This window comes from Notolepis coatsorum (genome assembly GCF_963971535.1).
Source record: "Notolepis coatsorum genome assembly, chromosome: 6".
In the NCBI taxonomy this organism is placed as follows: Eukaryota; Metazoa; Chordata; class Actinopteri; order Aulopiformes; family Paralepididae; genus Notolepis; species Notolepis coatsorum.
The window spans coordinates 107,380,580-107,408,220 of record NC_140170.1 but is presented as its reverse complement, the minus strand read 5'-3'; the positions used below and the strand labels follow the sequence as shown (position 1 = coordinate 107,408,220).

At 43.3% G+C, this 27,641-nt stretch overlaps 1 protein-coding gene across 2 annotated transcripts; it reads left to right on the top strand.

Moving 5' to 3' along the window:
- Window positions 1–205: 205 nt before the first annotated feature.
- On the top strand, window positions 206–26,443 carry pank4 (pantothenate kinase 4 (inactive); the record flags this gene model as incomplete). Of its 2 annotated transcripts, XM_084317398.1 has the most annotated exons (19): window positions 206–323; window positions 793–875; window positions 1,043–1,251; window positions 3,246–3,429; window positions 5,844–5,936; window positions 6,626–6,779; window positions 7,327–7,508; window positions 8,802–8,883; window positions 11,181–11,281; window positions 14,486–14,641; window positions 15,843–15,955; window positions 16,646–16,733; window positions 17,048–17,199; window positions 21,243–21,298; window positions 22,159–22,208; window positions 22,347–22,451; window positions 22,543–22,643; window positions 22,848–22,916; window positions 24,713–26,443. In XM_084317398.1, the coding sequence occupies 19 exons, from the start codon at window positions 206–208 to the stop codon at window positions 24,963–24,965; spliced, it is 2,349 nt and encodes a 782-aa protein (XP_084173524.1). In that variant the 3' UTR covers window positions 24,966–26,443. The 2 variants fall into 2 exon arrangements, 1 of the variants encoding a protein (XP_084173524.1); XR_014619842.1 differs by lacking the exon at window positions 24,713–26,443 and having other exon boundaries at window positions 22,381–22,451.
- Between the last annotated feature and the right edge of the window lie 1,198 nt (window positions 26,444–27,641).

The window sequence follows — 27,641 nt, the reverse complement described above, 5'->3', positions numbered from 1 at the left end:
TCTTTGTAATACAATATTTGTGGACACAACTTGCATCACAAGTTACAGTATCAAATTAGTTGTAGACAGACGATGGTGTTACAATGTTTACGAGCCTACGCCCACTAATTCGGGAGACAGTACGTGGATGGTGATTGGACGCCAGTGGCCACACTGGACGCACACTGCGTGCAGAGACCGACGTCAGGTCCTCTCAGACTCGACCATGGCGGAATGTGAGCGGGTTGACAGGAGCAGCCACAGTATGGACAAAAGCATAACTCTTCCACCAGACGAAATATTTCGAAATTTGGAAAACGCAAAGAGGTTCGCAATAGACATAGGTAAAGTTACCTAACCTTTTAGATACTTCAATTTACGCTTCTTCTTCAATGTTGACTGCTTGAACTGTGAACATAATAATGCCAGCCAGTAGCAACCCATGGCTGTCTGAGCATATAATAGGCTCTGCTGCAGCAGCTTGGTGATAGTTTGACAAAACAATAAATAAATTAGGCAAAGCTAACGCCAGCTAGCTAACTAACTAACCCATTAACTAGCAATGGTGTGAGAGTGTGTGTGACTACTAGCCAAACGATTGTGTAACACAAGTGGGTGTAGTAAGCTTAACGTTAGCTAACGTTACATATAAGTGGATTCAACATGATCAACTTTATGACTGCAACGCCGCTAGCAGGTTATTGTACTGTAATATGTTAGCTCTGAATGTGTGTGGCTGGCTTTAGTTTGCTGCTGGCTGTGCTAACGTTACACAGCTTCTCACGGTACAATGCATGCTGTTGTTTATGACAGGAGGATCCTTGACGAAGCTCGCCTACTACTCCTCCGTTCAACACAAAGTGGCAAAAGTACGATCTTTCGATCATGCTGCAAAGGTATGTGAGTGACACTTCAATCAATCGCCATTTTTTGTGTGGTCTTCTGTAGTTGGGGATCCAGGGTTTGAGCTGGTGAAACGCTGATGGATTTGGATTACTGTAACTTGTGTGTCTGTTTTAATGTCTTGCGTTTCTGTAATTTCGTTTATGTCTCCCTCGCCAAGGAGGCAGCGAGTGGCAAGCTGTACGAGATCTCTGTTCAGGAAGAGATCACTGCTCGCCTGCACTTCATCAAGTTTGAAAATACCTACATTGAAACGTGCCTGGACTTCATCAAAGATCATCTGGTGAACACCGACACCAAAGTCATCAAAGCCACAGGCGGAGGGGCACACAAGTTCAAAGACCTCATTGAGAAGAAACTTGGCCTGAAGTGAGTGTCTAAACCAGGGGTAGGCAACCCTAGGCACGCGTGCGGGGGCATTTGCATAGGCACAGGGGGCAGCACTAAAAATAAAAAAAAAAAATAAAAAAAAATATTTAATTTAATTTTTTATTTTGCTTTGAAATATTATAGTGAACTATTTCGCACTGTTGTCGCATTTATCTTGTTGAAATCCTCCCACAGGTTCTTTTTACTTCCACATATTTAATTGAGACCCTTTATTTGTTTATTATTTCAATTTAGCTGGAAATACATTGCTACATCATTCAGTAACATTTGCAGAGCCTTATAACAAAAACATTATTACGGTCACCATTGTGACCAGTGGGATTAATCAACAAATTGTATTATTTATTTTTCTATTTCATTGAACATTGCACATGTTAAAAGCCATTTTTTTACTCAAAATTTGAGTATTACCAAGTCAACTTGTGTTCTTAAAACAATGACAATAAACATAGTTTTATTAGGTTGAAATAATGTGGTTGTGTACTTATTTTTCTGTTAACTTATTATGGATTGAAAACTGAAAACCTTAATGCACAGTAACTGAACTCAATATTTGTAAGTTCTGGTAACTAATAATTTTTTTTTTACAGTGTAGTCTTGCGATCAATCAAAACTTATTTACACGATATACCTCACATTCACCCTCCATTCACATCCTGGTGTTCTCCTGGTGTTCTCCATTAGGCCTGTAGGTGGAGCTATGACAGCACACGTACAGTACACACACCGATGGTGTGTGATGTGTCCAAAAATGAATGGGCAAATGTGAGTGAAATGGTCGCACTGTATGCAGCTGTTTGTCTGCATTGCATTCCCCCCCCCCCCCAACTCAGATTTAGGGTTGATACAACCACCATAATAATATTGTTAATAATAACAATAACAATAATGATGTAATAATGTAAAAATTATCATTAAAAAGACCTGATTATGAGAAAAGAAATTACGATGCATGGAATATTGTTGAGGCACACTAGTTACAACTATATTTCAAACAGGCACTCCATGTCAAAAAGGTTGCTGACCCCTGGTCTAAACCATGTTTTATGTGGGGCCAAAGAAAGACTGCCTTAGATGCCACCTGCTTTACTAAATTAAATGGCTTTTGTTGTGTTGTAGGGGATAAATAAGAACGATATTCCATTTGTTCCATCTAGTGGAGCTAGTTGTCTCAGGGGCAATAACTCTGGAACAAAAAGGTTTAGAGCAAAGTCCGATACAAATGTTTGCCCTCTTGATAAGAGGTTAGTTGGTTAGAACTTGGTCTTGGGGAACATAATTATAACACTCTCAGATGAGGACAGTTTGTGTATTTTTGATGCCCAAAAGTAAAACATGGCAATTGTAGCATTTATTCTTTGTCTATAAAAGAACCAAAGAAAATAGACACTGATTGACACACAGAGAAGAGTAAGCTACTGTATATTCTGATAATTTATTTAAACATGTACTTCCAGCTATGAGGCCAGGGTTTGGGCATTTGTGATGGACATTGGATTTCTGTTTGGGGTTCAGAGGCTACAGCCTGAAAAGACTAACATCAAGAAACCTTTTCTGATTTCATATGGATGCTTTACATAATGGAACGCTTAAAAAGCGAGAATTATTCATTTTATTTCTATAAACGGCAGAGTTTATAGTATTGTGACAACATGCCCCATCCTGTGTGACAACATGCCTCGCCATGCAGGGGCAAGTTGTCGAGGTGTGTCGAACTGGTCATTATTTTAGTTTTCAATAATTTATTAAATAAGTAATCGTTTATTTAATAAGTCTTATTTATCACTATAGAAACTGGATTTCAAAACGCAAGCATGCTGAGAAGTGACACCCATGAGTAAAACGTGTGACATCTAGCCTGGTCTCCCTCCACTGTATGAAAATTGCCAATGCTACAGGTACACCCTGTTGAGCATGTTGGCTGAGCGCGGTTGGAGAGCTGATGGACCTTGTGTATGTTGCATTATTTCCAGAGTGGACAAAGAAGACGAGATGACCTGCCTCATCAAGGGCTGTAACTTCGTCCTGAGGAACATCCCCCACGAGGCCTTCGTGTACGCTAAGCATGCAGACTCTGAGTTCCGCTTCCAGAACACCCATCCAGACATCTTCCCTTACCTCCTCGTAAACATCGGCTCAGGCGTGTCTATTGTCAAGGTAATTACTGCTGACTGCTGGGCGATTTCTCCGGCGTTACACTAGTATGTCCGTATCCTTGATCTGAACTGACTGTCGTGACCAGGGACATGTTGGTATGTTTGAGATACCTGGATGGTATACTGCAACTCTAGATTATGGGGTTAGCGAGGTTAACTTCAGGTTTAACCCTCGGTGGTTACCGGGGTAGATCGCCCTGGTGGTTTATGCTGCGTGCCTAACCTGCTCCGGAGCAGTTTGTGTGAATGAATGAATGAATGAAAACTTTATTTAACAGATTGCAGAATGGGTACAGTACAGTACGGCTCAATACACACAATTGTTAAGGGGATGCAGACCAGAGAAAGACGTTTGTCTTGTTTACATCAGGGTCCCCCATTTTCAATTCATAGCGACATTTATGACATACATTGAATTGTGTGTTCTTGCTAAGAGATCGAAACATAGAGTTGATCAATCAACTCTTGGAAATGGAATGGAATATCATTACTAGAAGATGACATGGCACTAACCTTTGCAGCAGGTTCACTGATAACAAGAGGCTCTCTTGGCAGCACAAAATATACTGAAAACCTGCTGGATTACCCTGATAATGAAAGCCTTTGACCCTTTTATTTGTTCATGACCATTGTGCCCAATAGCTCTTATTGCTGGAGATTACATTTAAAAGAATAATGCAAAAGATTGCCTGCTTTGCCATAATCTAATTGCTATTGCCTATAATATATACATAACATTTTAGGAAATCGTGCCTTAAAGGGGATCAATGGCCATTAAAAAAAAAAAAAAAAAAGGTAATAAAAATGTATATTGTTTAGGGGGTAATACAACATGTTAGGGTAAAAAAGCCCACACTGTACTCATGCCTGTGCATTCATTGAGAACACGCTTCAAAACCTTTTGGGGAGAACGTCATCAAGTGATCTCGCCAGGCAGCTCAACAAGGAAATGCGTGGAGCGTGAAATGACAGCAAAATTCAAACTTAAAGTACATATTAATAATAGGCAGAGCACCATTTTCTGTGAGATGAAAAGCTTCTAACCTATAGGGCAGGTATATTTTACATTTCTGAGTTAATTTTCCATTGATTTGAGTGAGTTTACCACACAAGGGAGGTTAGGGCATCAGTGCAGCAGCTTGTGCGACCAATATCACCATTGCTACTCTCACTCAACCCTACACAACACTGGTCATCATGATGTCTGAATCTGACTTGTAAACAAAAAGCAAATTGGTCAAATTGACGAGAGCACCGCTTGTCTGATGTAGCCTGCATACTGCAACCATACAGCCCTCTGTCTGTGCCACTTGTTTGATGTAGCCTGTGTCCTCCCACCATGTAGCCCTCTGCCTGCACCGTTCATCTGATGTAGCCTGTGTACTCCAAACATGTAGCCCTCTGCCTGCACAGTTCATCTGATGTAGCCTGTGTACTCCAAACATGTAGCCCTCTGCCTGCACCGTTCATCTGATGTAGCCTGAGAGTAAGCTCACAAAATCAATGGCTACAGGAAAATAACCGAACGCAGAAATGGAAGTTATACCTGTCCTAGCTTGTAAGTGTTTCCTGTTCTAGAATATGGTACATGGCCTGTTATTGAATCAGTATTTTATGTTTTCATTTAGCTTTCATTCTGTGCTGCATTGATTTCCTGTCTGGTGAGATTCCGGTGATAACGATCTCCTCACAAGCTTTTGAAGTGCTTCCTCTGTGAATGTACAGGCATAAGTACAGTGCAGGCTTTTTTCTAACATGTTGTAGTACCTACTAAATAATATTAATTAAAAAAAATCCCATTGTTCCCCTGTAATGATTAGGCAGAGATCATATTGTGTGCATTAATATTTTTTTCCAGCAGTCCTTTTGTGACCAATACTTTTCACTTGGATTCTCTGTTTAAGTTCATTCATATTTATTTAGCCTAATTCAGCATTTCTTTGGTCAGTGTTTAGGATTGGTCATCTGTTGCTGAACCATGCCTTTTATGTGATGGCTCAATTTGGAAAGCCAGGGTTGACTGACTAACCAAGTTGATAACCACCATCGTGATACCGGTTAAATGAGGCTGCAGTTGTTAGAGTTAGTGAAGCCAGCTACTGCAAAGATATCCTGGGTATGTAGAACTTGCTTTGGCCCCTGGCCAAACATGTTTCACAAACTGTGAAACCAGCACTCCTGTGTATTCCAAAACACCCTATGTTACAATTGAAATACTCACAATCCCATGAATAAGAAATTCCAATTCCAAGAAAGTCAAAATCGCAATTTAAAACGCATGTACACAATCTTTTTGCAAGTGTAATTCACCACGTCGGTCTTTCCAGATGCTAAAGTTTTGGATAAGCCATGTTCTTCTAGACTTTCTTCAGTCATTGATTTACAAACCAACATCCTGTTTTCTCTGTTAAACAGGTTGAATCGGAGGACAAATTTGAGCGTATTGGAGGAAGCTCAATAGGTGGGGGGACATTCTGGGGCCTTGGGGCCTTGCTCACCAAAACCAAGGTATCTACTTTCACCCTTCATGTACTTTCTGTCTTATTTGTCTTGGAAGCCGGCCATGAAAGATTGGTTGCTTAGTACTATGTTAATATTTATTTTGGGACATAATTTCCGGCATTCTTCAGTGCTATACACCAGATGCATTTTTCCAGTCCATTTCAGTTGTTAACACTTTCACTGCTGCACTACCAAATGGTTAACCCTTTCACTGCGACAAGTAAAGGGTTAACCTTCTGTAGTGTGGTAGTTAAAGGGGTATGCCAATATTATGGAAAAATGCACTTACTGTTTCCCCAGAGTCCAGACAAGAAGATGGATGCCAATTTCCTCTCTGCACAGTCAGTAGAAAGCTATCTGGCTGCAAACTAGCCTAGCTCAGCAAAAATTAATAGAAGCAGATACGGACCACTAGCCTAGCCGTTGGCCAAAAACACCTCTCCCGGAGTTTTAAGCTAGGCTAGTGGTCAGTATCCGCTTCCATTCATTTGTGCTAAGCTAGGCTAGCTTGCAGCCGGATAGCTTTCCACTGAAGGCACAGAGAGGAAACCGGTATCTATCTTCTTGCCTAGCTCTGGAGAAGAGGGTAAGCACATTTCTCATAATGTTGACGTGCCCGTTTTAACTAAAAATGTCAGAACAAAGTGCAATATTATTTTCCTAAAGCCTGTTGACCCTGTTGTCCCCCTCAAAAGAGGTTTGATGAGTTACTACAGCTGGCCTCTAGAGGGCAGCACACCAGTGTCGATATGCTGGTCAAGGACATCTATGGCGGATCCTACGGCTACTTGGGCTTGACTGGGGACCTTATTGCCAGCAGCTTTGGAAAGTCTGCCACCGCTGATAAAGGTGATGATTTTGTTTCCCTGTAGCATATCTTTCAGAGAGCTGAATGACCTTCTGCATCCTACAGTATGATCTGGCTTCCCTGTAGCATATCTGTCCAGGATAGTATGATGAGAGAGCTGAAGGACCTTCTGCATCCTACAGTATCTACTTGTGTAATTCCCACTTTTGGGATCTAATAACTGGTGACCTCTCACCCAGACGCTGAGTGGCCTTGGACCTTCTTGGCTTCTGTAATTGTTACTGTTGAGAAATGTAGAGAGATGGCAGATGTTCACGGCCCCGACTGGCTCGTTAGAACAAAGTACCACGAGACAGGCCACTTCCTCTGCTGCTATTAGACCATAAAGTGAGCTATAGTCTGTGATCTGTGTTAAATAGTACTTAAAGGGTAATTCTGGTTATTTTCAACCTAGGTCCTATTTTTCATAATCTGGCATCACACTGATGGATTCCATCTAGAATGATTTAATTATCTGTGTCATATATAATGCCCTGTTGTTTCATTCTTGCCTCTGAAGTGTTAATATGCATTTCCATTGGATTGTAGAGTCCTCTAAAGAAGACATGGCCAAGAGTTTGCTTCACATGATCAGTAATGATATAGGGCAGCTGGCCTGCCTGTACGCCAAGCTCCACAACCTAACCAGAGTGTACTTCGGAGGCTTTTTCATCAGAGGGCACCCCGTCACCATGCATACTATCACCTACAGCATCAACTTCTTCACCAAGGCAAGGGTTCCTCTATGGGTGACAAAATGGGTGTGAAAAATCCATTCACTTAATTATTGTGATTATATCTCTACAGATTCAAAATCTATGAACAAATTCCAAAAATGTTTTGTCTTTGCTTTGTTATTGCACAAGACTGCCAGTGAAATTTGTGTGTTCAAATTAGAGATGTTCCGATACCATTTTTTCCTTTCCCATCCGATTCCGATACCTAAGCTTTGGGTATCGGCCGATACCGATACTTATCCGATACCAGTGCATACATTAAAAAAATAAAAAAAATATTATATAAATTATAAAAAATAAAAATTTAATACAGCTACTGTTTTATATATACTGTTTTTTAGTAATAACTATAAAGTAATGGTATTTATTCAACAACAGGTGATTGTATAGATTAGTATTAGTATCAGTAATTGAAAACTATCTCAATGAGTTCACCCACGGAAAGGTTGTTGGCACATTAGTTCCACACGGACATTATTCGTTGCTGCACTTGCTTCCACAAGAAGGCTCCGTTTAGTAGCAGAGGCTCTGTTGTGATTTTTGCACAATAAATATTCAACATTCTCTTTTGAGACTCCGCCTCAGACTCTTATCATTTGGCACTAAAAGCTAAACATTGTCGCCGATATGGCTGTCCGCAACATGTCATTAATTGTGTACGCGACGTGCAATTGTGCAATGACGACGTTACCGTGAGCTAGGTTAGCTAGCATGAGCTACCGGTATATGGAAAGACTAACGTTACTGGTGACATTGTGATTTAACTTGGAATACTCCTTTGCCAACTTGCTGTACTTTGCTTGCAGGTCTGCAGCCATTATTGCTGGATTATGAATAGCCCCAACTTTAGCCAAGGTAACGTTATGGCTGAACCTTTAACGTTAGTTAATGCTAGCTTTCGGTTAGCTGTTCAGCTAATGCTAATAACATCAGAGCTCCCCGTCAACAGCGCTCTGCCGGGACGATGTCATTTTAAGAAAGTATCTGCTCTGCTGTTAAAATGACAAATGGCAATTGACACTTTAATTCACGGTCGATTAAGCACACGTTTGTTTTATAATGCTCACTCAGCGAGTAGGGTATATCTACAGAGCCCAACGTCCGCAGTGTTGTTGATAAATTACGTCATATGGTATCGGAGCGCAACATTAGAGGGTACTCGCCAATACCGATACCAGCATTTTAGGCAGTATCTGCGGCATTTCCGATACTGGTATCGGAACAACTCTAGTTCAAATGATTGCATTAATGTGGAGTAAACTGTAAAAACTGTTTTGTTTGCTCTAGGGTGAAGTTCAGGCCTTGTTCCTAAGGCATGAAGGATATCTGGGAGCCATTGGAGCGTTTCTCAAAGGAGCAGAAGAAGACAGTAAGAAAAAGAAGCATGTTGCATCATTCCCTCTTCGCTTGAGCACAGTGTTCCTTCTTCATTTAGTGGCTTCAGCCCATTCTGTTGTGTAGTCATTAGTAATTTTCTACTTATTGTTAAAATAAGCATTGTTGAGTTGCCAAGGCAACCTCGACTACTGTACAATAAGCAATTGTTGGCTGTAGTGCAGCTTATTTGAGACCCTCACAGTGCAGACACACCAGCCACGCGCGAAGGCAGGCAGGCGGACCATGTTAACGGACGTAGCTGCGCCACTCGCATTTTTACAGAAATACACTCAATATCTGCATTATTACCACACATATAGATGTTGTTCAACCAGCTAATGTGTCTGTATCTTTCCCAATACAAATAAACCATATTACTATACTTTTTCAGGAGTACAGTCATGAATTCTTTCTAACATTCGAATTAATTATATAATAACTGGTTATACATGCAAAATGGACAATAGAACACTGGAACCCGAAATCTTAAAAAAATCTTTAAACAGGGACTGACTTTGCAATAGACTAGGTATTTACAGCTGTTCCAATGTAAATGTGCCTTCCTCCATGCACTTTCGCCCGCTCTGAAGTCGGACTCTGTGTGCCCGGCCACGCACGCTGTTCTCGTGCGGAACCCGCGAGTGCCTGCGTGCATGGCTGGTGTGTCTGCGCTGTCGGGCTCTTTTATTTGTTGTGTTTTAATGTGTTATGAATCAGTAACGAAAGAAAAAAGAAAAGTGAAGTGAAACTTTTTTGAAAATCAGATATTCTGATTTTAAAAGAAAAGAAAAAGAGAGAAAATGGATGTGACAAAAACTAGACTAAAATGTCCTATGATTTGATTTACCAAAACTGAAAATGAATTGAATAACCAGAATATTACTAAAACCAATAGACCTACAAATATATATAAAAAAGAAAAAATGGCATTGATTATTTATATATAAAGAAAAAAAAAGGAATTGGCAATAACTGCAAATAATTGTGGGCCAACCAACTGTCAGGGGTCCAACCAGTCCAACCATGTGAATCACTACCTACTTTTAAAACCACTCTCAAGGAGCACCTACGGAGACTGCAATTCGAAACTGGCCCCTGTAAATATCCTAACACAACCCCCTCCAATGTACAGTAAATATCCTAACCCAGTAATACACAAGACCCTTCTTGGACCAAGTAAGGTTTTGTCGATAATCCAATGTACAGTTACCGCGCCCCCCGCCTACCCACCCCCCAACCCCACCCACCCAACCACCTCCAATGTACAGTTACCCCCCACCCCAGCTCCTCGGTTTGCCTCTCAGTAGGCGAACAGCGCTCTCTGTTTCTGGTTTCCGTCAGTTTATTGTAAAGACAATGACGAACTAACGTAATATGGACGAGACATGACCGAGGCAAAAACACGTATCTCTGGGGGAGAGTATAATAACCACCGTCACTCTCTCTTGGTCAAGAGTCACGTGAGCCTCCTGGATCACCAGCGAGAGTCTCTTTTCAGCACTCCCGCCATCAAAAGCCTGCCTTACCAAGACTGACACTAGGCTTGCCGCGGTAGTCTCAGTCTGTGATATTGGTGTTACTCGGCTCAGGCATCCACTGAGTACATTACCTGCCCAGCACTCCCACCGGTGTATCCTTTTTAAATGTAAAATGTTCTTTAAAAAAATAATTTGCAGGGGAGCTCCAGTAGCTCACCGCGTACCTCGGACGCTATTTCGGCGTCGGGGACAACCGTGCGCGTCACGGATCTGGGGTACACGAGTTCGACTCCCGGACTCGCCGTATTTTCTCAGTGTCTTTCCCCCGATCTATACCCCATTCAACCTGTTTCTGTCGGTCATGCTTGACCAGAAAAAGCGATAAACGCTAAAAGAACCAGCTGACTGGTCAAAGTAAAAAAATAAATAAAAAAAATGCAAAATAAAACCCATTTAGTGAACGTGTGCCAGACAGCTATTTTATAGGTCTCTGTGCAGCAGAGTAGCTTACGTTTCACTTTCACTGAGAGTAGATATTGAGTGTCATTTTGTAAAATCAATCCTATCAATAAATACATTTCAAAATTCCCGGTGTCACCGGTAATATCAGTGTTGTCATGAGTTTATTAGTCATGGGAAATTTCACATCACCCTAACTGCACAGCAAATCATATACCCATCATGTTACTAGAACCGGATGTGGCCATAACGCAATCAATCCACAGAGCGACCTATAGAGCTGTTGGTCGCAACTTTAATAATTGCTCTGTTGTAATATCTTGTGTCATAAATGTATCTTGTACTCTCATAGATCCCAACCAGTACAGCTGGGGTGAAAACTATGCGGGCAGTTCTGGCCTGATGAGTGTTTCTCCTGATCTCAACCCTTTGCAACGTGCACGCAGTGGAACGGTGAGTCCACAGGGAATACAGCAGCATTCAGAAGTAAACACAGCAGCCATGTTTTACATTATTCCATACTGACCATTTTCCAGAGCATATAATACGTTTAAAGCCTTTTTGACTATTCACTTTTAATTTCTTTATTTTTATAACCTCAAATGTTAAAGTTGCAATCAATTGATTTGGAAAGAACATTTTGGGTATCACAAGCGTAAAAACGACAGCAACATTTATCTTAGAGTTGTGAGTATTGGCGTTAGCATTAGCTACATACAGTAGCCTGAAGAGAGTGAGTTACTTACTTATGGCCATCTCTGCATCACTGTTTCAATGTCATCTGTGTGCATCTAAGGTGAAAGGTCTTTTCTCCCTCTCATCCTCTCTCTCTCGCTCTGTCACTCACACACACAGACACACGGGTGCCACAATAAAGCAATTTGGACAATAATGAACACTGATCAACTTGTTCCTGTTTGCGGACGACTCAGCCCTGCTGGTCTCTGACAAGAACAAGTTACAGGTTGAAAAAACCCTCAGCTCGGAACTAGGTAGAATCTGCATATGGCTCGCTGATAACAAACTATCATTACACATGGGCAAAACAGAGTCCATTCTCTTCGGTTCAAATAACAAACTCAGCAAGACCGACGGCTTCTCAGTTACAGTGGGTGACAATATTGTCACAAGGAAAGATGAAATTACCTACCTGGGTTCCATCCTAGAGGCTAATCTCTCCTGTGACAAAATGGCATCCAATGTAATAAAAAAAGTCAATCAACGAACTCGATTCTTGTACCGGATCTCCTCTCTGGTAAACAAGAATACCATGAAGACTCTGACAGGAGCACTCATTCAAGGGTACTACGACTATGCTTGCACCTCATGGTACCAAAGCACCTCAAAGGCGCTAAAAACAAAATTACAAACATCTCAAAACAAACTGGTCAGACTACTGCTTGACCTTACTCCTAGAACCCACCTCACCCCTGACCACTTTGACAACCTAGGATGGCTTAGAGTAGACGACAGAGTACAGCAACTTGCAATGGGCCTGGTCTACAAGATACACTACACGACCAAGGTACCCATGTACATGTCAAAATACTTCCCAAAGGTCAGTGAATACCACGATCACTACACCAGAGGGAGCTCCACAAATCATGTTAAACCCAGATTCGGCTCAAACAAGGGACTAAACACATTTCGCAATTATGCCACATCAATGTGGAACGCCCTACCCAAAGCTGTAAAGGAATGTGAATCACTACCCACCTTCAAAAACACTCTAAAAAAACACCTACGGGAGACTGGCCCCGAAACTGGCCCCTACAAATGTCCTAACCCAGTTGTACAGTAAATGACCAAGTATGGCTTTGTCAGTATTCCAATGTACAGTGTACAGTGTCCCCCCTACCCAACCCCCCCCCCCCCCCCCCCCCCACCTCCAATGTACAGCCACCCACCCACCCAACCCCACCCCACCTACCCAACCTCCTCCAATGTACAGTTTCTACGTCAAATGTATATACACTCTTTTTCTGGACACTTTTTGTATCACAAACAGTACTGTATTTGCAAATCTGGTATGTCATAAATGTATAGATGTAGCAGTACTGTCTATCTGTATGTTGTGTATGTCATATATGTTATGATGAATTGAAAATGGGGGACCCTGATGTAAACCAGACGAAAGTCTTTCTCTGGTCTGCATCCCCTTAACAATTGTATGTATTGAGCTGTACTGTACTGTACCCATTCTGCAATCTGTTAATAAACTTTTCAATCAATCAATAGATTACCTAACTCAAGCAAATCTCAAGTGTATGGGAGTTGGTTTACATACCGTTCCAAAATGAATGGCATTGAGTGGCTCACAGTGTGAAACATGAGTTCTGTTATTTCTAATGTCACTTGGCTGTAGACACTGACCACCACAACCGTTGTAAAAGACAGGAACAATGTACAGTGTGTTGGCGAGAACACTTTTATTTTTTTAAAGGTCAGGTCCTGAACCACCAGAGGGCGCTCCCAGCGCCTCACGGCATGTTGTCATTATGGTAGAGTCTCAGTGATTTTTATTGTGCCGTTGTCCTTTCCTCCCCATCCTTCTCCATCATATTTCTGAGAATTGTGTTTGTTCTTTTCAATATATATATATATATTTTCAGTGCAAATGCCACCAACGTTCTGTTTTTAATGCCTCATATGAAGACCTTTAATCTTTTCAATCTGACAATCTTTGTTTTCATCTCCTCTCTACACATACCTCTGTTTACCTAACCTTTTCCTTCAGTTCCCTGTAAGTACTTCCACGCCGTGTGCCTTGTGTGTCTTGGTGTGATGACAAGATGTCTCCTCACTTCGCTTTGCTTCTGTAGCTGTTTAGACACTTGACTGAAAGGGGCACTTCACAAAAAACAACGACGCACACAATCTCTCACGCATTGATTTAGTTTGACAGTTATTGAGTGTAAATGAGTTTTATTATGGCCACCAGGGAGTCTGAATCCTTGCGTTGTGTTAATTACAGCTCCATGAAATTATACCTTATCATTTCATGGAGCTGTAATTAACACAACGCAAGGATTCAATGTCCCTGATGACATCACTGGTGGCCATATTCAAACAAACGTTCTCTCAATAAATGTCGAAGTAAATGAATGTGTGTAAAATTGTTTTTGTGTGTGAGATTATGTGCGAAATAAATCAGCATTTCTTTTTGGTGTAGTGCCCCTTTTAAGCATTCAGTTATGCTTTAGACATTCACTTGTGCGTTTGTTGTGTGTTCATGGCTAAAAGCAGGTGTCAGGCCTAGGTAATACAGTATAGTCACAGCTTGATTTCATAGCAAAGCCTGGTGTTTTTTATGTCTTGTTAAATGAAGTGTTTTATTTTTGTGTAAAACTAATAACGTGAATATTTATGATGTCCTAAATAAATATGACTTGGTCTGGAATGTGCGTGTGAAGACCTCAATAACAGTGTGCAGTTTGGCCTTGTGTCCCCCGCTATGTTTACTAACCTGTGTGTGAGCAGAAACGATGTGACGTGTGAGAATCGGCTGAGGAGGCTCTGGTGCATGTTGAGTTATTAAAGGTGACTTCTCTATAGCGTGGGTCAGCGTGAGTAAGGGGCGTGTCCTCTCTCTCCTCTTGGCCTCCAGTTGGTCAGCGTGAGTAAGGGGCGTGTCCTCTCTCTCCTCTCGGCCTCCAGTTTGACATGCTGGAGATGGACCGTCTGGAGAGGAAGCTGGTCAACTTGCCTCTGCTGCAGGACGCCTCCTCCTACATCCCGGACACAGTGGACCTCACGGAGGACGCGCTGGCCCGCCAATACTGGCTCTACTGTTTCGAGGAGGCTCTAGATGGGGTACGAGGGGTGACTTGTCACTCTCCAATAATACCTTAAACTACTCCCAATTTAAGAATTTAACCCTTGCCCCTGAAGAAGCATAATATATATATATATTTTTATCAGTGACGGTGCATATCAATCAAGTTATACATTTATAAATTAATAAAAAAGAAAAACCGTAAATATGCCAACGTTAGCAGGGTTGCTAGTTTTCAGTTGTAGTCCCTGGGCTAGATGTTAAAGCCAGAAAAGAAACAGAAAAATAGAAGGTCATTAAAACTAATATAAAACTATTTAAAACATATTCTGTACATTCACTCACTAGGCATTCATGCATCTATAAAAACATTCTGTACAGGGACAAATCAAATCTCATGTGCAGTTGTGAAGTTAATCTAAATCACTTGGAATGTGAAGTATGTACTCAGCCTCGACTGAACACAACACTCTAACTAACTTACCATCGTTAGATAATAATAACGTTTAAAAACGTTGTTCCTCTGAAAACTTAAAACAGACTTGTATGGTTTTTCATTTTGATGTGCTCAATTGATACATGCGAATCCTATGGTCTTAAGACGGTGCAAAAATATTAGTGAATGTGAACGACTCATCGCCAGAGAGTTTCAGTTTGAGGTCACTCAAGCTTGTGATGTCACCGGGTATAGAGGCTGAAGCTGCTCCATAGACGATGCATTGGGAACTATGGCACTGAGAGCAGCCAGGGGAATGTATCTGGGTTACTGAGAACACTACTATAGAATAAAGCTCATTTGGGTTTAAAAACTCAAGCTAGGATTATGTGGGTCCACAAAATCAGTGTCCCATTCATCGTCAATGGAGCAGCTCCAGACTTTATGCCTGATGACATCAGCTGAAGACAACTTTTGAGTCTTACTTCTCTGGTTTCTGGCTTTGGGAGAGAGGAGCTCATGTTCACTAATATTGATTGGACTTCTCTCGGCTTTGGAAATAACATTATTGGAATTCTTAATTTGGACGGTGTTCCGCTTTAAAACCACATTTACCAGGAATATTTATTTATTTATTGTAAATATAAAAAAGGAAAAGCCGCCCCAGCGGCTGACTACTGCGCCTTGTGTCTGACGACTGCGCCTTGTGTCTGACGACTGGGCCTTGTGTCTGACGACTGCGCCTTGTGTCTGCATGCTTCTCCAGCGACTGACGACTGGGCCTTGTGTGTCTCTCTGAGCAGGTGGTGAAGAGAGCCGTGGCCAGCCAGCCAGACACCTTGGAGGCCGCTGAGCGGGCGGAGAAGTTCCGGCAGAAGTACAGGCACAAGCTGCAGACGCTCCGCCAGCAGCCGTTGTAAGGGCCGCCTCTGGCTCCGCACGCCACGCATCACCTCTTAGACCCATAGAACTTCATCCAGTTGCTTTTGAAAGCTTGTAGACTAGAAGAACTGAACTCCTGTTTCTTGACCGCCTTGCATTAGACGCACATCCTGATAGCCAGCCACAGTAACCACTTGCATACTTCAGTAGTGATGTTGACTTTCTTATCCCTTTCACTAGCACACTACAAAGGGTTAACCCTTTCACTACCACACTACAGAAGGTTAACCCTTTCACTACCACACTACAGACGGTTAAGCCTTTCACACTACCACACTACATATGGTTAACCCTTTCACTACCACACTACAGACTGTTAACCTTCTGTAGTTTGGTAGTGAAAGCGTAAACCCTTTGTAGTGTGGTAGTGAAAGGGTTAATGTCAATGCCTCAGTTTAAAGGAATGGTTGACTTGAATACCGAACTGTAACCACTTTTGAATCGCTGAAGGCCTTACGCATGCCATTAGGCTTTATTCATTTGCAAATCACACATCAAAGCACAGTATCAAATCACAATTCCACCTAGATATACTCCACTGTAGGTGTAGGGATACTGAACTGCTAGGCTAGGATCATATTGGTAGCCAGTGTTTTTTTTCCTGTTCTCTAAGCCCTGTTGTGTGTTTCCTTCTTGCTAATGTAGAGCTTCTCTTCTCACCTAGTGCTTACGGATCCCTCACTGTCAGAAGTCTGTTAGACACGAGGGAACACTGTTTAAACGAGTTCAACTTTCCTGATCCCTACTCGAAGGTCTGAGTGAAATCTATCAATCTCCTCGTCCCCTGTCTTTTTTTCACTGCTCTGTGTAGTACGACCATAGTGCATCCATCCCTGTGTAACTACTTCCGCTCTTCTTGTGTCGGGGTGGAACTAACGTGTCCATCTTTTTAGCGGACGTCTCTGTGATGTCTCCATAATCTAATGTGTTGGTTTGACTTTTCTTGCTGTTGTCATCTTGTAAAAAAAATATAATTTTATGCATTGCTTAAATCTGGTAGATGAGCATGCCGTGCCATGTGAAATGGAAGTTGTATCTCATCGCTGTACCTCTGTTCCGATCGCAGATCAAACAGAGGGAAAATGACATGGCTCTTAAGTGTTACTTGAAGGCCGTGGAGTCCCTGGAGCAGCTGAGCTGGGAGGATAGGCAGTTTGCCCTGGCAAGGGGAGTACTGGCTGGGAATGTGTTTGACTGGGGTGCCAAAGCTGTTTCTGAGTAAGTGGATGTTAGGGTGTTTTATTTATGGAAGTGCCTTCGGAACATTTACATTTCAACAACCCCCAATTAAATCCCCATCTGCGAAGACTTTTGTCGTTGGATATGATTTAGTCCAGAATTCTGTCTATACTGTCACAGGTCCAACCGATCCTGTACATATATATTAACGGTCACAACCAGAACCCAGTTGTCCTGTGATGTTATTTGGTTTAAGTAGGTATACGTTAGCTTGGCTTGTCAGACTGAGTATAATGATAACAGGCTTACCTGTATCTCCAGTAGCGAGTCGGTCAAGTGTGCCTGGCCAGCTCCTCGGTTTGCCTCTCGGTAGGCGAACAGCGCTCTCTGTTTCTGGTTTCAGTCAGTTTATTGTAAAGCCAATGACGAACTAACGTAATATGGACGAGACATGACCGAGGCAAAAACACATATCTCTGGGCGAGAGTATAATAACCACAGTCTCCTTTTAAATATGGCGCTCTTCTTCACCACGACTTCTAAGGAGCAAAATAACACTGAAATTAAACTATTACTCACTTTCTTACGGGGAACCTCCTGGGACACGGGACATATTGCAGGGTGTTGCTTATATTTCTGTTATAGTTAGGCACCCAGACATGTCTCACTACACTACAGCCTTCAATAACGTACCATCCCTCCCTGACTGGAGTAAACTACTAGTAACTTTATGTAGTCTAAAAAAAACAAGCAGAGGAAAGGGAACGTGTGGATCAGACCTGAAACAACTCATTCATTGTGAAGACGATTGCCTCAAGTAGCAAAATAAAGCAGAGTATTTCCAAATAAATTAATAAATAAAGGGAGAGAGAAGAGAATGATGCGGCAGAGGCACAGAAGTGTACGGATGATGGAGGGAGAGCGGACGGGTCTGACAGGTTCTACTCCTATCTCATCCCGACTTGCTGAGTCATTCCCTCTTCTCGTCTCAATCCTTTGATTAATTCTGGCTCATATAAGCTACTGTACATTACAGTGGAATGCTTGGTTCTGTATGAGCCCCCTGAGATTGTGCGTCTTACAGTAAAAAAAAAGTTAAATAATAAAGACCAAACACTATACAATATACAAACTAAAGTATGTACAACTTAAAGTACAAAATGCTAACTTTTTAAATTGCAAAAAGGCAAAAATGATCGTCCTGGTGATCTTTTTATTTAATGCCCATGGCCCTGAGCGGCGGGACTCCTATTCAAATGTCATACTACACACGTAACCGCTGTATAGATAGCAGTCACTTGTAGGCAGCTCTAACGAAACCTGTAGCGACGGAATGCGAGACCCAGAACACAGAGCCGCTTCACCTGCCAAACTGAGGCTGTGTAAACCTTCTGGGGCTTTTAATAATTAAAGGGGAGATGAAGCGTTAAACAATATGAGCCTAGTTTGTTTGTTGTGTACCTTGGGTAAGACATGGTCCTATAATCAAATGTGAACTCCTGCTTATTTGTCTGAAAACTCAAATGTAATTTCCCCGTTTTTGCCATGGGCGCCGCCATTTTAGATTTAGCTGGATGGTGACATCACGGTGATGGTTTGGGCTGGGTCCCGGTTTACAGTGCTGGTTAGATAGCTACGTAAATATGGAGTGTCGTGAAAGTCAGCCAGCAAATTGTCAACCAAATGTAACGTTACCCACAGAAAAAAAATATATTATATAATTACACTTGTAGTTGTATTATCTACGAGACATTCCTATTAGTCCTAGGTCAATGTCTGGCAGCAGTCGCTGCCCCCTGTTGTGGAGCCTGGAGGCCGCTAGTTGCTGCCCACTGTTGTGGAGCCTGATGGCCGCTGGTATGAAGGACTGTCCGAGGCGGTTAGTTGAGTGTCGGGGCAAGTATGAGTCTGTGGCTGAACGAGCTTCTCATCTTGACTAGCTCGTCGTAGAGGGGGTGGTAGGGGTTCTCCACGATGGCAGCCAGCTTCCTTCTCATCCCCCTCTCTGCCATCACCTCTAGTCTAGGTAGCTCGACTCTCACCACGGAGCTAGCCTTCCTCACCAGCTTGTTGAGCTTGTTGGTGTCCCTTGAGTTGATGTAGCCTCCCCAGCATGCCACAGCATAGAAGAGGACGCTGGCCACTACAGACTGGTAAAATGACTGCAGCAGTCTATTGCACACGTTGAAGTCTCCTCAGGAAGAACAGCCTGCTCTGTCCCTTCCTGTAGAGGGCCTCTGTGTTATCTGACCAGTCCAGTTTATTGTTCAGGTGTACCCCAAGGAACTTATGAGTCCACCACCTCCTCCCCTCGGATGGTGATGGGAATCGAGGGGGGCCTCTTCTTGCCCCTCCGGAAGTCCACCACCAGCTCCTTGATCTTACTGGTGTTGAGTTGGAGGTGGTTGCTGTCGCTCCACCCCACAAAGCTCTCCACCAGGGCTCTGTACTCCTCCTCAGCATCGTCGATGATGTAGCTTACGATGGAGGAGTCGTCTGAGAACTTCTGCAGGTGGCACCCGCTTGAGTTGCGGCAGAAGTCTGAGGTATAGAGGGTGAAGAGGAAGTATAGAGGGTGAAGAGGAAGGGTGACAGCACAGTTCCTTGGGGGGCGCCGGTGTTGCTCACCAGTATGTCAGACTGACTGTCCTTTAGTCTGACGTACTGCAGTCTCTCAGTGAGGTAGTCCTTGATCCAGGCCACCAAGCCGTGCTCCAGCTGCATCACAGAGAGCTTCTCCGCTAGCAGTGATGGCTGGATGGTGTTGAAGGCGCTGGAGAAATCAAAGAACATAATCCGCACTGAGCTGCGCGGCTTCTCCAGGTGCGTGTACGCTCTGTGGAGCATGTAGATGATGGCGTCCTCCACCCCAATGTTTGCTTGGTATGCAAACTGCAGGGGGTCGAGGGAGTCACACACCAGGGGCTTGAGGTGTTGCAGGACCAGTCTCTCAAACGTCTTCATGACGTGTGACGTCAGAGCGACTGGCCTGTAGTCGTTGAGGGTGCTGGGTCGTCCCTTCTTGGGCACCGGGACAATGCAGGAGGTCTTCCAGAGCTGGGGCACCCTCTCCAGCCTCAGGGAGAGGTTGAAAAGATGCTATGTTTATATCGCTATGCTTCATCTCCCCTTTAAGTTCATAGCTCACAACAATTTTCATAATACATAAATGTGCAATAATATCATTTTCACCATGACTTGTAGCGAACATGTCATAACTAACTAAAGAGAGAGAGATCTTATAGCCAACAACACGTGATGTTTGCTAACGTGGCTTTAGTGTTAAAGGAGGAGTTATTTCACACCAGGTGGAGAGAACTGAGCAGGAATATTTATTTCATTCTGGGAGCCTTGTCCTCACCCATTTTCAACACATCGCAGGCCGACAGTCACTGAGGAGTCGTAGGCCTACATTCACACTGGGTTGCCAGGTTGTGCAGGAATAATTAAGCTCAGTGTATGAAGGAGATTAGATGGTTTCTCAATCTAATCTGGCAACACTAATTCCCTATACAAAGCCCGATTTAATTTGTGTCACTATAAAACTCCATTAAACATTTGGGGGGGGGGGGGGGGGGGGGAATGAAAAAAAGAGAGAAACCCAGGGGGAACTAAATGAAAGGGTCTTCCAGTTCAACGCTGAAAGAGGAACTCCCCTCTGAAGTTTCACCTACTGTATAAGGTCAACCGCTGCTCATGGCAGAAAAAGAAAGAAGAATAACGTGCAATTAATGAATACTGTGCAGCTGTTAGTTAGTCTAGAGCCCTGCCCTAAACCACCCCAGAGGCTCGGACCCCCACGGTGGGAGCCACTCCATTCCTGGGGCCTGGGGTCAGCTGTTAGTTAGTCTAGAGCCCTGCCCTAAACCACCCCAGAGGCTCAGACCCCCACGGTGGGAGCCACTCCATTCCTGGGGCCTGGGGTCAGCTGTTAGTTAGTCTAGAGCCCTGCCCTAAACCACCCCAGAGGCTCGGACCCCCACCGCGGGAGCCACACTTTCCTGGGGCCTGGGGTTGTATCGGATGCTACGTCACATGTTTGTTATTCACTCATGTGCACTTTCTCTCTCAACGTCTCGTAGTGTTCTGGAATCCAATCCTGAGTTTGGGTTTGAGGAGGCGAAGCAGCAGCTGGAAGGTATAACTCTTGTCTTTGTCTGCATTTCCAGTATACCTGCTGCCCTGTACTGTTGGAAGTCATTTTTAGTCAAATGTGAAGTTGGATTTTGTTAACTGAAGTGTTTTCTTGTATTGGCCCGAATACAAGACAGTGCTTTTTGCCGCAAATTACACATGAAAAAGGTGTAAGAGGTGGTTTTCTATTCAGGGTCTAGAGATTGGAGGTGTCACGGTAAAGATTAACTTTAACTTTGGATGAATATTTACTCCCTATCCCCAGTAAGCTAGTATGGCATTGAAGACTGTCCAAATGACATTACTTCATTATTGGAATTGACCTCTGGACCCTATGGTAACAAACCAATGACATGCTCACACTTGTGCCTGGAGTTTATACTGAACTTGGTAGATCTGCCTTTGGCGTCTGCGCTCCTGAATCGTGGAACGCCCTGCAGGGCACATGGACATTAGGTCATTAGGTGCACTAGTGTCCATGGGTTGATTTAGAGCACTAGTGTCCATGGGTCGATTTAGAGCACTGGTGACCAAGCAGGTCACCACAATATGTATGAGTGTTTTAAACGATTAAACTTTTTTAGTACAGTGCTATTTATTTGTATTTATTTATTTATTTTTCTCTTCTTTGTACTTTGTCAAATTAAAAGATGACGATTATGTGAATGTAAATACTCTACGACATTGAAAGCGAGGGCTGCCCCTCAATGTAATATCAAGTCTAAATCAAATCAAATAATGAATGAATGAACAATCGGTAGGCTATAGCCTACTTATTTTCTTTATATAAACAAATGAATAAATGAAGAGAATCTTTAGGTCAATATGTTAATGCCATAAATCTTCTTTACTGTACCTCCTCAGAGCGGCCATGGCTTGTTGATGCGTATGACAAGTGGATTGAGAGATTGAAGGTCAGACCCTACATCTTTGCATTTCACTGCAACAAATCATCAGTGTTACACAGGGCACAATGTTTTTCACCAACTTGTTTTTGAAACACTGCTCATCAATGGTGGCTGAATACAATTCATACTGGCTTTCTTTTGCAGGGTCCTCCTCACAAGTGTGCCTTGTTTTTCGTAGATAATAGTGGAATGGATATCATTCTTGGGGTGTTCCCCTTTGTCAGAGAGCTTCTCTGTCGGGGCACAGAGGTAAGAAGCCAACTATCATAAGAATACTATTTTCGATATAATACTAGACTCTCAAGTCTTATCAGTGTATGTGATATTGTGATATTGTTAGGTTGTGCTGGCCAGCAACTCTGCTCCGGCTTTGAATGACGTCACAAATGGTGAACTGTTGATACTGACAGAGAAAATCGCCGCTATGGATCCTGTGATTCAGTGAGTAGGCCCTATTGTGGATTTCTTTTGATTTGATTGACTGTTGATTTATTTATTTTTGCACTGTTATTGCTTATATTTCTGTTATAGGTATGCTGCAAGAATACAGCACATTACATTTACATTAAAGATAAATAAATAGACTGTTGATTTATTTAGATTCTTGTGATGCTACAATATTCTAATCAAGTGTTTGTTGTGCAGTGCTGGGCTGAAGGAGGACAGGCTGACATTAGTCCAAAGTGGCTCCAGCTCTCCCTGCCTGGATCTGAGGTCAGAATGGTCGCCAGCACCCGCTTGTGTTTGATAATGTTTAAGTGCACCTTCTTATTCATGAGCCTTTTATAAACATGAGTTTCTGAACGGGGCTTTGATATTCTTGATTGATATTCGCTTGCCTCAACGACTACCGCCCTGTAGCCCTCACCTCCATAGCCATGAAGTGCTTTGAGAAGCTAGTGAAGGGCTACATCTGTTCCTCCCTCCCCATCAACCTGGACCCTCTGCAATTTGCATATCGCCCCAACAGGTCCACGGAGGACGCCATAGCCCATGTGCTGCACACAGCAGCATCACACCTGGACAAGAGGCAGGGGAACTATGTGAGAATGCTGTTCATCGACTACAGCTCAGCATTCAATACCATAGTCCCCTCCAAACTCATAGCCAAGCTCAGGGACCTGGGCTTGAACTATGACCTCTGCCAGTGGGTCTTGGACTTCCTGACGGGCAGACCCCAGGTGGTAAGAGCCGGCAACTGCACCTCCTCATCCATCACGCTCAACATAGGGGCCCCCCAGGGCTGTGTTCTGAGCCCCCTCCTCTACTCCCTGTACACACATGACTGCGTAGCACAGCGGAACAACAACACCATCATCAAATTTGCTGATGACACAGTAGTGGTGGGCCTGATCTCTGCCAACGACGAAAGGGCCTACCTGGAAGAGGTAGAGAACCTGTCGCAGTGGTGTCAGGAGAACTGCCTCTCCCTGAACGTCAGCAAAACAAAAAAAGATGATTGTGGACTTCAGGAGGTCGGGGGTCAAGGACTACAGCCCCCTCAGCATTGACGGGGCACCGGTTGAGAGAGTGAACAGTTTCAAGTACCTCGGAGCCCACATATCCGAGGACTTGACATGGACCACACACATTGACAGTGTTGTGAAGAAGGCACGACAACGCCTCTACTTCCTCAGGCGCCTAAGGAAGTTCCAAGTCAGTCAGAAGATCCTTAGGAACTTCTACTCATGTACAATAGAGAGCATCCTGACCGGCAACATCACCTCCTGGTTTGGGAATAGCACTGCACAAGACCGTAGCAGACTACAAAGAGTGACACGTTCAGCCGAACGCACAATTGGAGGGGGGCTTCCCACCCTCCAGAACATTTACAACAAGCGGTGCAAGGGGAAGGCTAAGAGAATTATTAAGGACTCGAGCCACCCGAACAACTGCCTCTTTTAACTGCTGCGGTCAGGCAAGCGATACCGGAGTCTTAAGGCGAGCACAGAAAGACTCAGAAGAAGCTTCTATCCCCAGGCCATCAGGCTGCTAAACGAACAATAAACACTATGCAACAACCATCAAATGCACACAGCACACACACCCACACGCACACACTCACTCAAACAAACAACACACTGCAGCACCCACTCTCCACACTTTAGATCACACAAACACACTTTACACTTTATATTTATTGATAAAGGATTTGCACTACAACTCGTACACCTACTGTGAATTGTACCTAAATTGCACCTCGTCCCATTTCTGCCTTGCACTATATAGTATTGTATATTAGTACACTGCACAGTATTGTATATTGTATGGTAACTACGTCTATTCTGCATCGAACATTGTACATATGTCTAAACTGAACACTGTGACCTCATTTTTTTTACTTCTAATTTTACTATGTTATTTTATTTCATACTTATCTTGTCTTGCACAGTCTCTGGAGCGTAACAGTAAGAAGCATTTTGTATAAAAGTATTCTGTACTTCTGTATGACAAATATTAAAGAAACTTGAAACTTGAACTTGAAACTTCTCTGCCTCTCCCATGTGCAGCCGCCTGGACAAAGAGTTGGCGATGGTGGTGCGGGAGCGTAAGACGGACCTGGTGATCATCGAGGGCATGGGCAGGGCCATCCACACCAACTACTACGCCATGCTGTCATGTGAGAGCCTCAAGATGGCCGTCATCAAGAACTCCTGGCTGGCCGACCGGCTGGGAGGCAAGCTGTTCAGCGTGGTCTTCAAGTACGAAGTGCCGCCCGGACAGCCCCGGCAGGAGGACCCCGAGCCGCTGACGCCCCTGTGAGCTAGTCTGCTCTGTGGACAGTAGGACAGGCTTGGAACTAGGGGACGTGGTCAGGGAGGCCAAGCTGGGGCTCAGGACGTGATGACTATGATCTGTGCTGCCGCTCGGTGAATGACTCCATCTCGATTGTCAAAGCAGACACATTTTTAAAGGTGATCGATATTAGAGAGGTGTTAAGTTGATTTTGAAAACATAGTTGGTCATTTTAGCAGGGATTTCGTTAAGAGGCTTATTTTGGGTGTCTGTCCAATAAGCTGTACAATCACTTAGTTTGCAACATAGTCTTTCTCTGCCGCCGACTGACCTTCAGGCCAGGTCGAGCCAGGTGTGTTGCCATTGTAGCGGAGAGAAAGTCATTAACAGCCACCGGTCGTCCTTTTGTTTTCTTAACCGGTTGTGATGGTAGATTAGATCTTGGGATCTGGCTCCTGACACCGAGTTTATACCATAGAAACTGCATCAAGTCGTCACCACCCTGCCCATGTGTAGCATCCTGACGGTTTCCATAACAACGCTGTGCTCTCACAATGGAGATGAGATGTTTTGGCTTGTGCGTGTGCCACAAGGGTAATTATATGGTTCAGTGGTAAAGCTTTCACGAAAAGTGTGGTTATTGTGCCTTGAGGCTGATGTTGATTAAAGCATAGTTCACTCAGAATGCAACCAGCTTGCTTTAATTTGAGATGGTGGTAAAGACTCGTTTGGTGGTAAAGCATTTGTTTTTTCAGCCACTTCACGCAGTCTACTCATTTGAATCCATCTTCCTTTCATTACTACCACTGAATGAGCGGAGATTCTTGACCAGATATTACATGTTATTATCATTACCTAAGTAGCTGTCAATGTTGCTTCAGGGAGTTTTTGTTTTTGTTTTATTTTTACAGTGAGTAACGGCACTTTATCACAGGGATTTAATTGATTGTTCCACAAGGTGGCAGTATTCTACTGTGAAGTTTAGTTTTGAACATCTCCGTTTTCTGAAGGTGCTCTGTGTCGGGTCAAGATGGCATATTTCAGGATAAATTCTTCTTCTTTTTCATATTCAACCAGTCTGCTAGATTTAGGCGTATGATGATTTGACAGGTAATTTTTCTGTCAAAATAAAGTTTTGAGTTGGAGAAGTAAAAGCTACTATTGATCCATACAATCACAATACAAGAAAATCCATTGTAACAGAGCACTTGTGAGTTTGGAAAATGGCTGACCTAATTTTCTTTTTAACATTGATTTCACTATACATGTTTACCTATTGTGATATCCAGAATCAAGGTGGTTGATTAGATTAAGGCCTTGCTGTCAGTGTTTCACAACTATTGGCTGGACATGTTGACTCACTTTATGATATTAAATTGTCATTTGTACATATATGTGATATATATTGTAAGTGTGTATATAATTAATTTGCATCACTTCATATAAGCTCACAAAGCACAAATGTATGTATTCTTATCTTCCTGACAATCACTTTTAATTAAACATTGAATACCTATATTTTACTTTTGCGTGTGTCTTTTGGTTTGTGGCTGAGATGGGGTGTGAGTGTAGGCATGGGAGTGTTTCTGTAGCCTACTCTGGCACCAAGAGGAGATGGTAGACTAGGGAGTTACCACCTTCACCCACAGTAACTTGTCCCTGGCGCTATAGAAGATGGGACATCCTGGCATGTGGCAGCGGTTGCCCCGCTGAGTGGCTGTGTGCTGATGATGCATGAAGGTGCCTAGGCGGGGGGCCTGTATCAGTTCCGCAGCCGTTCCTATTTCCGGGGTAGGCCTGATTGGCCCCGACAGGCACGTGACCCGCCGCGGCCACGCCCCGCGGCAGCCCCAGGACGCGGCAACGAGGCTGCTGTGGTTCACTGCCGCTTTCCGCCTTCAACGCCGCAGAGTTACCATACGCTATACAATATACTATGCAATGTACTAATATACAATACGGCTCACTTTTCCGCCGCGGCAGCATTATGTAGCAGTAATCCCCCCTTTTTTACCATCGAGAACTAGCTCAATTGGTAACGCTTGGCTGTGGATCCTATGGTCCGTTTGTGACAAGTTCGATTCCCTTACATTTTTTTTCCCCTTTTTTTTAACGTGCATTGCACTATAGCGTATTGTATATTGTATGGTACAGTAACGGTCTCTGGAGCGCAACAGTAAGAAGCATTTGCACTGCAACGCATACACCTTACTGTAAATTGTACCTCATCCCATTTCTGCTTTGCACTATAGCGTATTGTATATTGTATGGTACAGTAACGGTCTCTGGAGCGCAACAGTAAGAAGCATTTGCACTGCAACGCGTACACCTTACTGTAAATTGTACCTCATCCCATTTCTGCTTTGCACTATAGCGTATTGTATATTGGTACATTGCATTGTATATTGTATGGTACAGTAACGGTCTCTGGAGCGCGCCAGCATTTGCACTGTCTGCAACGCATACACCTTACTGTAAATTGTACCTCATCCCATTTCTGCTTTGCACTATAGCATATTGTATATTGTATGGTAACTCAGTTACTTCTATTCTGCATCGAACGCTGTACATATGTCTCTATACTATTTTATTTCATACAACAATGTATGCCTTTCAAATGTTAAATGATTGCATGATACACACTGAAATAATCCTGCGCTCGCGCAAATTTGCTGCTGCGGGCGCCGTTGAAGGCGGAAAGCG